This window comes from Molossus molossus, unplaced genomic scaffold (genome assembly GCF_014108415.1).
Source record: "Molossus molossus isolate mMolMol1 unplaced genomic scaffold, mMolMol1.p scaffold_m16_p_14, whole genome shotgun sequence".
Classification (NCBI taxonomy): domain Eukaryota; kingdom Metazoa; phylum Chordata; class Mammalia; order Chiroptera; family Molossidae; genus Molossus; species Molossus molossus.
Window position 1 is genome coordinate 12794958 of NW_023425349.1, and position 13636 is coordinate 12808593.

General features: G+C 39.5%; 1 protein-coding gene across 4 annotated transcripts in view; it reads left to right on the plus strand.

Moving 5' to 3' along the window:
* Positions 1-61: 61 nt before the first annotated feature.
* STOM (stomatin) overlaps positions 62-13636 on the plus strand; it is a 29447-nt gene continuing 15872 nt past the window's right edge. The window contains exon 1 of one of the 4 annotated variants that reach the window (XM_036262013.1): positions 62-170. In XM_036262013.1, the coding sequence (XP_036117906.1) occupies positions 92-170 (79 nt within the window). In that variant the 5' untranslated portion in view covers positions 62-91. Of the gene's footprint in view, positions 171-3650; positions 3725-7008; positions 7054-13636 lie in introns of those variants that run through there. The other 3 variants (XM_036262014.1, XM_036262015.1, XM_036262016.1) reach the window with 3 other exon arrangements.

Genomic DNA, 13636 nt, shown 5'->3' on the forward strand with positions numbered 1-13636 from the left:
AGCCCTGGGTCTCTCTAGGGCAAATTCCTTGCGGTTGCGGCACCGGTTTAGGCGAGCGCGACGCGACCGAAGTGACTCCAGTTCGGGCAGCATGTCTGAGATGCGGCACTCAGCGGACACCCAAGCCCAGCGGCACCCTGACACCTTCAAGGGTGAGCCCCGCGCCCCGGGTAAGGCCTGCGGGGTCACCCGCCGCCCCCTACCCCTTTCCTCGGGTTCTAGCCCCAACCCGGAGGTCCCAGGCCCGTGTCCGCTGCTTCTTGGCTGTGCGTCCGCTGCTCAAAGCCGCGTGTCCTCACTTGTTCGCCGAGAAGGATCAACCCTGCTTCGCGGGCTGGGGGTCGGGTTTAGGGAGCTTGAGGTGCGGAGTGAACGCCGCGTGCCCGGCCGCTGTGGGCGCGTCTCCAGTGCGCAGAGCCCTCGCCCGGGCTCGCGTTATCCAGCGGTGGTCAGATGCCAGGCCCTGTGCCAGAGCTTTCCGTTCATTATCTCCCGCGACACGCGCCGACGCGGGAAAGCAGAAGGGACTCGCGGCCAGCGAGTGGTGGGAGCGGGGCTCACACCCGCACGCCACACCTCTCCCGACGCCCCTTTCCTTCCCGCCCATCCCCGGAGTGAGCCCCCTCCCCCGAAACTGGAAAGAACTCCTGCTCCCCCACCAAACCCCTCGGCCAGTTTCACGGAAGATTCAAGACCCACTGTGAGGCTGCGCCCCCAGCTCCCGACACATAGTGGGCCGTATTTGCAGAAGAGAAGGAGGGAGTCCCTTTTTGGCATTCTTGTGGTATCTCTTCCCAGCTTCACTTCCTGCCCCATCCTGCCCCTCCACTTCACTTTGTCCTAGGGGACCTCAATGTGTAGCGGCTTTTGTCCCTCAGAAGGAATTCTAAGTTCCCCTATCCTCGTTGCCATCCTACCAGGGCCTTCCCAGTCTTGCAGGCAAAAACTGTGAGTGGCTCAAACTTGTTCCCCTGGGAAGGAACTAGTACCCTTGAGAAAGTTATCAACTTGAACCATTATTGGCTAACCCTTTAGGGGCTTCATAGAGGCTATAAACCTCTCAGGAGTAGTGGTTCCCTCCCAGGGGCTTTTGGCGACCCAAGGAATTATTTCTATGGATGGAATTTCAGACAGGATGACATAGTGAATAAATTTAGGGGGCTGGGTGGGCTCTTCCAGCACCCCCCACAAAGAACACTATATTGAACTCATCTATTCTGATTATTCATAAGCCACCTAGCCCACTCATCCCGCATAAGCCCCATTTCCCTTGCCCAGCGATCATTGTCTTTAATTCCTTCCCAGGAGCATCAGAAGAATTATAGAAATCTTTATCCATCACTTTTCTCTAGTAAGCACCTTGTAGAGTTATCTTCCTAAATCAGGAGTGTAACTGGGAGGATATACTTGAAGAAGTTTATACTTGGAGAGGTTAAATTACTTAAATGTCACACATTTAGTTTGTATGGAGCCATATTTTAAGTCTGAATTTGACTGACACCAAAACTTGAACATGAAAAAAATTGTGCCATCCTCTCTTTTCCTAGATAAGAAGGTGGGCAGGTCGTTTTCCCAGTACCCTGACTTCTTGGTGGGCAACTAAAGGACTATAACAATATTAAAGGTTTGGTGAAAATTGCCTAGCCAGTGTAGTTCAGTGGTTGAGCATCGACCCATGCACTGAGATCACTGGTTCAATTCCTGGTCAGGGCACATGCCCAGGTTATGGGCTTGATCCCCAACAGAGGGCATGCAGGAGGCAGCTGATCAATGTTTCTCTCTCATCGATGTTTCTGTCTCCTTCTCCATTTATCTCTCTCCAAAATCAATAAAAACATTAAAAAAAATAAAATAAAATAGTTAAAGTTTGGTGAAACTGCAGTGGGAAATGTTTGTAGAAGCTCTTTAGGAATAAACATGATCTTTGTACTTAATTAGTTATTTTTCATGGTCACAGACCAGTTTTCACTTCTAAGTTCTTTTTCTTGGTTCTAGACTTAACTTTTTATTTTAGAAATCTAATGAAAACTATGCACCCTCTCCTCAGAAAATTATACATACAAAGAAAATTTTGTTTTGTCTATGTCACTTTTTTTAACTTGCAGTCATTATCTGAATTATTTCAGTACATCACTGACACAATTAATAATAGTGTTCTTGCCAGTGCAATAATCATATGTGTTGATCCCTGTTTCTTCTACAAATACTAAAAGAAAACCTCTTGTTCTTCATTGAAAAAATTAGTGAAAAAGTTTTCAGTTAGTGCAGTAACTTTTTTGTTAATAGAAACCTTATAGATCTAACACTGCTAGAAATGCCATTACTAGAATTTACTAAATAGAATGTATTGAGTGCTTACCATGTGACAAACAATCTGAGTGCATTAGAAACATTATCTAATTGCAATTTTCTAACAACTCCACAAGGAAGACATCATTATCCAATATTTTACTACAAGGAAACTAAGGCTCAGAGTGGGAAAATCATGTACATTTGTGTGTGATTCAGCGCTACGTTTCAAACTTGGGCTATCTGGTTTTCCAAACCATTTTCCCATCCTAGAGCTACCTCCAAACTGTGGACCTTGTCAAACAGTATTTCACTGAAGGTGAGAAACAAAATAACAAAGAAAGCCCAGAGGAACCTAGCTTCAACCTAGATCTCTTGAATAAGACAGCTCCAGAGGGCTGCTTCTGGGGGAAGCAGTAGAATATAAAAGCCCAAACTCTTTCCCTCTAATTCTGTTTTTGCAGATAATTAGTCTTAGGAATGTAAACCTAGGGCAAGACTAATTTTTCTTAAAGCCAGTGCATTCATTTTGTAATGAAATAATGCAAGTGGATTGTAAAGAAATGTATTATAATTAAGGATCATGTAAACAGAACAAATCCCTTTGGGAGAATACCTGGGGGGAAAAAAAAAAAAGCCAGGGACTGATTTGTTTATTTCAGTTGTTAGATTGTGGAGAACTTTGTAACTTCTTCAATAATTAATCTAGTTAAACCATCAATAGTCATAAATTAACTCAAATAGAGGACCAAATCTACAATAGTGGCGTTTATCTATTTTTTTTATTATTATTAAATAGGTTCTTGGTACCACCTGCTGGTTTAAATTTTACACTGTAAAGGACAGAGTTAATGATTACCTGGTTAGTTTTGAAGAAAAATAATTTTTTAAAGAAAAATAAATGTTGATGTTAATAAAGTGATAGAGATTAGATTCAAAATCTATTTCAAGTAGATGTGGAAACCGTATTCCTGAAAACTATTGTAACCACGAAAAAGTGAGCATCTCTCTTCTGTCTGCCTGACATTCTATGCATTACCTCTATCATAATGCTTATTACACAGTATTACAATTATGAATTATAATCACCTTTATTAGACCAGAAAAGCTTTTGAAAACACATTGTGTCCTTTGCTGAAATAAGTTTAGTATCAAGTACATAATAGGTTTGTAAAAATGTTTGTTGAAAGAAAAAGGAAGCAGAGGAGGGAGACAAAGTCCTCCATGGAATAAAATCACATTGTTAAATGTTTGGCTTATGTTGAAAATTTTTCCTGTCTATAGTTACTAAGTTTATTTAACCCAACCTGTTGGTTTTAGAATGTGAATATTATGTTCCTTATTTTATGCTTTTATTGCAGGTAGACTATTTGTCTGAATATTGTCAAGAACATATATTGTACCTAATAGGGAATCTCCTTTTAATTAAAATGTGGTAAGAGAATCTAGATGTTACAGTCAGCAGAAAGAAGGAAGTGTCAATTCTCTACTGACTCACACTTGTTCCTCTATTCTCTTTAAATCTTTGTGTGTACTCTGGGACTGGTAAAGAAACTTGAACCATAAGCATTTAGCCTGACATTTCAGTAGATTAGTCTTAAAGATACAAAGCATAAAATGTCTATCCTAAAGTATCAATGAAAACTATACCAACTTTATTCAGTTGTGAATGTGCACTTATGTGAAGCTGGTATAGTGCAGTGAAATGAGAGTGGAATTTAGAATTGAAATATCTGAACTGAGATCTCAGTACTATCACTTACTACCTGGGTCACCTTGGGCAAGTTTCTCAACCTCCAGAGTCAATTCCTCTTCTATACATTAGGCATCATCTTACTGCAATATCTATTTCCCAAGGTTTTGAGTATGAAATGAGAAAATATGTGTGAATGTCCTCTTGCAACTTTAATGTGGAAATTATTAAGACACTTAATGGGGCCCTGGCTGGTTTGGCTCAGCAGTTATAGTGTCGGCCTATGGACCAAAGAGTCGTGGGTTCAATTCTTGTCAAGGGCACATACATTTGTTGCGGTTTGTCCTCGGCCCTGGTTGGGGTCGTGCAGGAGGCAACCAGTCAATGTGTCCCTCTTGCCTCAATGTTTCTCTCTCTCCCTCTCCTTCCCACTCTATCTGAAGATAAATAGAAAAATATCGTCAGGTGAGAATTATTATTTTTTTTAAAAAAAAAGGTATTTAATGGGGAAAGCAAAAAATAAAACGGTTAATGACTTCAGAAAGCCTAATAATTATACTGGAAATTTTAAAAAGTTATATGAAGACAGTCCAAGAAAGTTTAGAATTCTGACTTACCTCCCCCAATGTAGTTTGTTTCTCCTCCAGAGACAGAGCCCCCAAGCAGATTGTTAGTCTTGGTATTTTCTCCATGGTGTGCAGGTCCCAGAAGGTAATTCACTTAGTAAAAAGTTTATTCCTGTAAACTATATCAATAATATTAAAGTTGTGGTAATAACAATGGCTAATATTTAGTGAACGTTTCCTAAGTGTCAGGCACTTTGCATAGTTTCTCATTTAACCCACATAACAACTGTGTCAGGACTGTTCTTTTCCCTCATTTTACTAATGAGAAAATTCAAGGGGAGAGGTGGAATCTGACACTACAACGCCAAGCAAGCTCTCAGCTACTGCTTAGCTATTTGGCCTCAGCTAAAGAACTAGGAACCTTGTGATCCAATTTCCTTATGCTTCTGTTTCCTTTTCTTTCTTTTTTTTTTTTTTTATCCTCACTCGAGGACATTTTTCCACTTTTTGTTCAGATAGAGTAGGAGGGAGAGAGAGGAAGAGAGAGAGAAACATTGATGTGAAAGAGACACATCGAGTGGCTGCCACCCGCATGACCAACCAGGGCCGGGGACAAACTGCAACCGTGGTACATGCCCTTAGCGGGAACTGAACCCGGGACTCTGGTCCACGGGCCGTCGCTCTAACTGCTGAGCCAAACCGACCAGGGCTTTTTTACCTTTTTTAAAAAATTTTCAAGTACAGTTTGCAGTCAACACTATTTTGTATTAGTTTCAGATGTACAGCACAGCAGATAGACATTCATATACTTTACAAAGTGTTCCCTCCGATAATTCAAGTGTTCACCTGGCACCATAGACAGGCACCACAATATTATTGACTATATTCTCTTTGCTTTACATCCCCATGACTATTTTGGTTTGTTTGTGTTTTTTTGTTTTTTATCCTCACCCAAGAACATTTTTTTTTTGCACTTATCCTCAGATAGAGCAGGAGGGAGAGGGAGGAAGAGAGAGAAACATTAACATGAGAGAGACACATCGAGTGGTTGCCACTCACACGATCCCAACCAGGGCTGGGGACAAACTGCAACTGAGGCACATGCCCTTAGCGGGAACCGAACCTGGGACTCTGTGGTCCGCGGGCCAATGCTCTAACCGCTGAGCCAAACTGGCCAGGGCTGTGTTGTTGTTGTTGTTGTTGTTGTTGTTTTTTGGTTAATCCTCCCCAAGGATATTTTCCCATTGATTTTTATTTTTTTTCCGATAGAGTGGAAGGGAGGGAGGAAGAGAGAAAGAGAGAGAGAGGGAGAGACATCGATGTGAGAGAGACACATCCATTGGTTGCCTCCCACAGGACCCAGTCTGGGGCCCCGTGACTATTTTGTAACTACCAATTAATACTATTTAATCCCTTCATCTTTTTTCACCCTGTTCCCAAGCCCCTCCCATCTGGCATCCTTCAGTCTGCCCTCTGTATCTATAAGTCTGTTTCTATTTTGTTTGTTCATTTACTTTGTTCTTTAGATTCCACATATAAGTGAAATCACATGGTGTTTGTCTTTCTCAATCAGGCTTACTTCACTTAGCATAATACCCCCTGGAGCAGCGGTTCTCAACCTGTGGGTTGCGACCCCTTTGGGGATCGAACGACCCTTTCATAGGGGTCACCTAAGACCATTGGAAAACACATATTTCCAATGGCAATTCATAACAGTAGCAAAATTAGTTATGAAGTAGCAACAAAAATAATTTTATGGTTGGGGGTCACCACAACATGAGGAACTGTATTAAAGGGTCGCGGCATTAGGAAGGTTGAGAACCACTGCTCTAGAGCCATCCATACTGTCACAAATGGTAAGATTTCATTCTTTTTATGGCAGAGTAATATTCCGTTGTATATATGTACCACAGCTTTTTTATCCACTGTCTATTGCTGGGCACTACATCTTGGCTATTGTAAATAATGCTGCAATGAACATTAAGGTGCATATCTTCTCCCGAATTAGTGTTTTGGGTTTCTTTACATATATACCCAGAAGTGGAATTGCTGGGTCATAAGGCAGCTCCATTTTTATTTTTTTGCGGAACCTACACACTTTTCCATAGTGGTTGCCCCAATCTGCATTCCCACCAACAGTGCACTAGGGTTGGTTCCCTTTTCTCCACATCCTCACCAGCATTTGTTATTTGTGTGAGGTAGTATCTCATTGTGTTTTTAATTTGCATTTCTCTAGTGATTAGTGATGTTGGCCATCTGTATGTCCTCTTTGGAGAAGTGTCTATTCAGGTCCTCTGCCCACTTTTTAATAGGGTTGTTTGGTTTTTTTGATGTTGAGTTGTCTGAGTTTTTTGTTTTGTTTTTTAATCCTCACCCTAGGATATTTTTCCATTTATCTTCAGATAGAGTGGAGGGGGGGTGAGAGAAACATCACATGAGAGAGACACATCGACTAGTTGCCCCCCCCACACCCAGACCAGGGCTGAGGACCAAGCTCCAACCGAGGTACGTGCCCTTGACTGAAATTGAACCCATGACTGTTTGGTCCTCAGGCCGACGCTCTTAACAACTGAGCCAAACCGGCCAGGGAGAGTTGTCCAAATTCTTTATAAATTTTGAATATTAACCCCTTATCATATGTATCATTGGTGAATACCTTCTCCCGTTCAATAGGTTGTCTTCATTTTATTGATGGTTTCCTTTGCTGTGCAAACACTTTTTAGTTTGATATAATTCCATTTGCTTATTTTTTCTTTTGTTTTCCTTGCCTGAGGAGATAAGTCAGAAAAAAATATTACTGAGAGAAATGTCTGAGATTTTACTGCCTGTTTTCTTCTAAGAGTTTTATGGTTTGGGGTCTTACATTTAAATCATTAATCCATTTTGAGTTTATTTTATATATGGTGTCACTTTTTTTGCAAGTGTCTGTCCAATTTTTCCCAAACCATTTATTGAATAAATCATCTTTACCCCATTGTATGTTCTTGCCTCCTTTGTCATAGATTAATTGACCGTATAGGCGTAGGTTTATTTCTGGGCTCTCTATTTGGTTCTATTGATCTATGTGTCTGTTTTTATGCCATTACCATGCTGATTAAATTACTATAGTCTTGTAGTATAGTTTGATATCAGGTAGCATGATACCTTCAACTTTCTTCTTTTTCAAGATTACTGTCACTATTTGGAGTCTTTTGGGTTTCCACACAAGTTTTTGGATTATTCGTCCCAGTTCTGTGAAAAATGCTATTGGTATTTTGATAGGAATAGTGTTAAATTTATAGATTGCTTTGGATAGTATGGACATTTTAACGACGTTAATTATTCCTACCTATGAGCACAGTATATGCATCCATTAGTGTCTTCTCCGATTTCTTTTCTTTTTTCAACGTCTTATATTTTTCTGAGTACAAGTCTCTCTTGGTTAAACTTATTCCTAGGTGGTTTTGTTTTTTGTTTTTACACAATTGTATATGGGATTATTTTCTTAGTTTCTTTTTTTGATAGTTCACTACTGGTGTATAAAAATGCAACTGAATATTTATTTTGTATCCTATTACTTTAACTGAATTCATGTATCAGTTCTAGTAGTTTAGGGATCTCTGTATACAGTGTCATGTCATTTTCAACATGACAGTTTTACCTAAAGAGGTCCTCTTATCTGCCCTATTTTAAAGCACAGAGAGTTAAGGTGTTTCCCTAAGATCACACAGCTAATAACTTGCAGAGCCACTCTGAAGCCATTGTGCTGTACTGCTTTAACAAGACCAAAATCTCATGAGGAAGGCAGACACTGAATACTTAACAAGTGTGTTAAATGTTGTTTGGGGAGGATGAAATGTTATAGGAGATTGGAGGAGGGAGCAATTTAAGACTGAGGGGTTCAAATGTAAAATTATTGAAGTTACTCTCACCTGTTTCTTTCCTCTTGTTTTATGGCTAGAAACATTTTGATGAAGGAAAGCTATAGACAATCCTCAAGATGCTTGGGAAAGAAAACATTTATACTTAATTTCCTTATTTTCAAGCTAAGCAAAGGATTCCCTTTATTTCAACATTTATTAAAAATCTTTCTTAAGAGGATTAGTCATTTCCTTTCCTTAATTTCTCGTAGTAAATACATTTTAAATTTTGTGACTCAGATCACATAATGCTTAATCAGTATCAGTTCTTTTGATCTAGTATTTATTGTTATAGATGGTTAATAATAGGAAGGAAGAGTTACAGTCTTCAGTCATGGTTCTTTACTTGATACCATCTGTTCTGTAGCCATTCTAGCCCAGAGAATAATTCTTTCCCTAGAGGTTTAAGGATAAGAGCATTCAAAGAACTGTAAACTGTGCCTAATTAAAATAATCATCTGAAAGATGGGTTGGAGTGTGTGCTTGTTTGTTTTGCAAGTCTCTGCCCAAATGAGCTGCAAGTTGTGATCTCTGAGCAAATACCATCCTTTTTTCAACATTTATTTATTGTGACTGTAGTATGTGCTAAACTCTGCCTCTTTCTTACCTTTGCCTGTTTTAATCTTTCTGTCTGCAGGATGCCACCTTCATATATATATATATATCACTCTCCTTACTGTTTTTCTCCATTTTCTTATTTTTCCTTTCCTCCTATTGTTTCCTTTCCTTCTTTGTCTCTTTCCCCTAAATTCCAGTCATTTGACAGTTATAGTAAAATTTTGATTATTTGAAGATGTATTTATATTCACATACTTTATCTGCCTTTTTTTGCCTGTTTTCTTTTTTTAATCTTTATTGTTGAAAGTTTAAACAGATGAACAGATGTTCCCCCTTTTTCCTCCCATTGACCCCCTTCTCCCCACTCCCACCCCTCTTCTTCCTTCCCCACTTTTTTGCCTGTTTTCACCTTGAATTTTTATTTGTTAGGGCTGAGAAGCTGGGAATCTGGGAAATGTATTGTTGAAAAGCTGAAAGAGCCCTGGCCAGTTTGGCTCAGCGGTTAGAGGGTCAGCCTGTGGTCCAGAGAGACCCGGGTTTGGTGTCTGCTAAGGGCATGTACCTCGGTTGCAGTTTGTCCCCAGCCCTGGTTGGGTCGTGCGGGAGGCAGCCATTCCATGTGTCCCTCTCACATCGATGTTTCTCTCTCTCTTCCTCTCTCTCCCTCCCACTCTATCTGACAAAAAAATGAAAAAATGTCCTCGAGTGAGGATAAATAAATAAATAGAAAAGCTGAAAGAAAGATCAAATGTATTATTTAATTTATGAAGTCTTCCTTCTCAAAGTGATAGTTGTACAAAGAGGAACAGGTCTAACTCTGGCCAACTGAGTGCTTCTTTTGTTTGTTTTGTTGTTTTTTTAATTCTCACTTGAGGATATTCTTTAATTGATTTAGAGATTGAGAGTGAAAAACATTGATATGAGAGAGAATCTTTGATCGGTTGCCTCCATACACACCTCCACCAGGTATCAAACCTGCAGCCTAGGTATGGGCCCTGAACGGAATCAAACCCCGCCACATTTTTTGTTGTACAGGACTACGCTCCAACCAACTGAGCCACCTGGCCAGGACAGCGACTGACTATTTTTGTATGGCCCACAAGCTAAGAATAGTTTTTAATTTTATAAATTTTTCTTTTAAAGAACATTTTGTTACACATGGGAATATATGAAGTTTGGATTTCAATATCCATAAGTTAAAATTTTATTGGAGCACATCCATGCTTGTTCATGTATTGTTTCCTGTGACTACTTTTGCACTACCTGTGGCACAGAATTCAGTAGTTGCAACAAACTTGTGGTCTACCAAGCCTAAATATTTGTTTCCTCACCCTTTACAGGAAAAGTTTGCCAAATCCTAACACAGAATTTCTGATGAGGAATAGTAGCAGTCAAAAAGAACACATATCTTTAGTGTATATGCTTTTAATAAAAATCTAAACATTGCCAAGTTCTTTCATTTTGACCTACTGTTGCCCCTTAAGAAATCTTGCTAGAACCAGATAGCATGTGTTTTGAGACTAAACTCCTAGCCATCCTATCGTTCCCCATCCAGCTGTTCTTGGCAACGTACAACGTGAAGTGTTTCACTTGTATTCCAGGAAAGGGGAAGGAAAAGATTGCTACTTAGATATTTCAATAATTCTTTGGCTTACCATTTCTTTTTGTGTGTGTAATAATGCATATGAATGAGTCAGACTTTCAGATACTGTACAAGATACGTTTCTGGCCTTTCCCTGAAGAGGCAATCCAGTATCTTTTAAACTTTAGAATAAAGTGGCATTTATAAATAGAATGTTTTACTCCAGGTGATTTCCAGTACATAGTGCCAAGTTCATTAGACCTCAATGTAAATCAGCTGACACGGGATCATTAATACCTGTTATCTTGAAAAGAATATTTTATTGCTTTTCTGGAAGCTAACTAAACAAAAATTACTATACAACTTGTTTGTTTTGCTTTCATTTATTTCATGGTTTTTGTTTGTTTTCTTTTATCTCTTTCCAGAAAGTCTTTTTTTTTTTTCAAGATTCTTAAATTGATTTTTTTATAGAGAGAGATAGAGACAGAAAGAAACACGATGTGAAAGCGAAACATCGATCGGTTGCCTCGTGCACACCCCATCGGAGATCGAGCCCATGACCCGGGCATGTGCACTGACCAGGAATCGAACTGGCAACCTTTTGGTGCTTGGGTCAATGCCTAACCTACTGAGCCACATTGGCCAAGGCCCAGAAAGTATTTTGCTTTTATTACTTTGGGACTCCTGGAGGAATATTTTATACCTACTTTACAGATTTTTGTAAATATTAGAAATAATGTATATAAGGAGCTGGAGCTTGTGGCTGACATGCAGTAATAAAAGATACCTCCAGCATAAGAGAAATTTAAGAAGTAAGCAATTTCATCTCTTCAGCAACATTTGTATACATAATAAGGATTATGGAAACTTTGCTAAGAGTATATTCAGTGCAGCAGAATTTCTAACTGAGAAAACTGGATACAACCAAAATGTTCATCATATAAAACAGGAATATTAGTCAATATTATTATTATTTAGATGTGAACATATTGCCATTTAGCCTGTGGGTGCTAGGTGACTAAGGGTTCATTTATGGCCTGGTGGAGTTTAAACCTCACCTCAATGAGGAATGTTGTTTGTGTACTTTTTGAGCTATAACCAAGAAGGGAAGAATTTTGAGGGTTGAAAATAGGGTCGTTTTAGTTTAAAGGCACTAGAATACTATGAAATGATGCCACTTCCCCAGTGTATACACTGTGATTATTTCTGAGCATTTGAAATGTGAAAGACCAGGCCCAATTTTTAGAGTATCCACTTAATTTCTTGTTCCTCTTGATTCGTAATTCTATACATTCATCTGGGTTTCTCAAAAACAGCGTGACAATGGAAACTGAACACACATACACACACACACACACAAAACTGGGCTAGGCTTTCTGTTTTTTTCTCCTTTAGATAATAATTCAATAATTTAGTAATTCAATTCATAAATGAGATTCTTGATGGTCTTGGAATGTCCAAGCCTAGCCTGACAGGAAAGAGGCGTGAAGTAAGGGGACAGTTTAGTATTTTAAGAGGCTTTTATCAAAAAGAGTAAATATTATCTATTTTCTCATTTTTATTGTGAAAATTTGAACACTTGAGTAAAATAGGAGGATTAGAGAAAACTGCCATTTTATGTGTATTGAGCACTACCTCAACCCTACAAAACCAGTCTAATTATCCTTATATTACAGGTTAAGAAACTAAGATTCAAAGAGGTAAAGATCACACAACTAAGAAGTAACAGAATTTAAATGGAAACTTAGATGCTCCCTATTCTCAGGAAATCTCAATCTAATAAGGGATGTAAATGCACAATAAATTAAAGTATGAGGCAAAATATAAGTGCCATGAGAGAGGTTTAAAAAGTGCTATCAAGATTCAGAGGAAGGAAAACACATCTAGCTGGAAAGCTTAAGATTTCATTTTGCCAACTGTATGCCGGTTACTGTGCTAGACACTGAGAATATAAAAATTAGCCCTGGTCGGTTTGGCTCAGTAGTTAGAGCATTGGCCCGCGGACCAATGAGTTGTGGGTTCGATTGTGGTCAAGGACACGTACCTCTGTTGCAGTTCCTCCCAGCCCTGGTCGGGTCGTGCGGGAGGCAACCAGTCGATGTGGCTCTATCACATTGACGTTTCTCTCTGTCTCTCTCTCTCCCTTTCTACCAGTCTATCTGATAATAAGTGGAAAAATATCCTCGGGTGAGGAATATAAAAATAAAATAAAAAGAGAATATAAAAATGATTAATAAACACTCTTGCCCTCAGGGAGTTTATAGTCTAGTATATTTGGGACACAGATATGGGAGACTTGGGGCAATACAGGGGTATTTTAGAAAGCACCAAGAGCTGTCCTGGAAGTCTTTGTGGCCAATCTGTTCCTTGTTTGGAATTCATTTCGCTTTGGAAACCTAGCCCTCAGTCTGGCAGAGAGCCTTGAGGCTATCTTTTTCTATAAATAGACACAGCTGGATTTAAGAGACTGTAGGAATCTCAGATTTCATTCTCAGAACTCCTACTTTGCTTTCCAAGTTTGAATAGTGTCTTAAGAAAGTGCTCCAAACACAAAACTTCTTTAATGAGGTGTTTGTTTGTTTTAACTATTCGGAGACAAAGGATCAGAGTGAATTGATTTAGAACATGAGCTTTGGAGCAAGATGACCTGTATTTGAATCCCAGGTCCTCCACTATGTGACCTTGGGAAAGTCATGTTGCTTCAGTCACCTCCTTTGTGAAATGGAATTAAAAATACTTTACAGGGCCCTGGGTGGTTGGCTCAGTGGTTAGAGCATTGGCCTGCAGTCCCGAGAGACCCAGGTTTGGTTCCCGCTAAGGGCATGTACCTCAGTTGCAGTTTGTCCCTGGCCCTGATTGGGGTTGTGTGGGTGGCAACCAGTCGATGTGTCTCTCTCACGTCGATGTTTCTCTCTCTTCCTCCATCTCCTTCCCACTCTATCTGAAGATAAGTGCAAAAATGTCCTCGGGTGAGGATAAAAATAATAATAATAATAAAAAAATACTTTACAGGGCTTTGTAAGCAGTAAATGAGATACATATCTAAAGT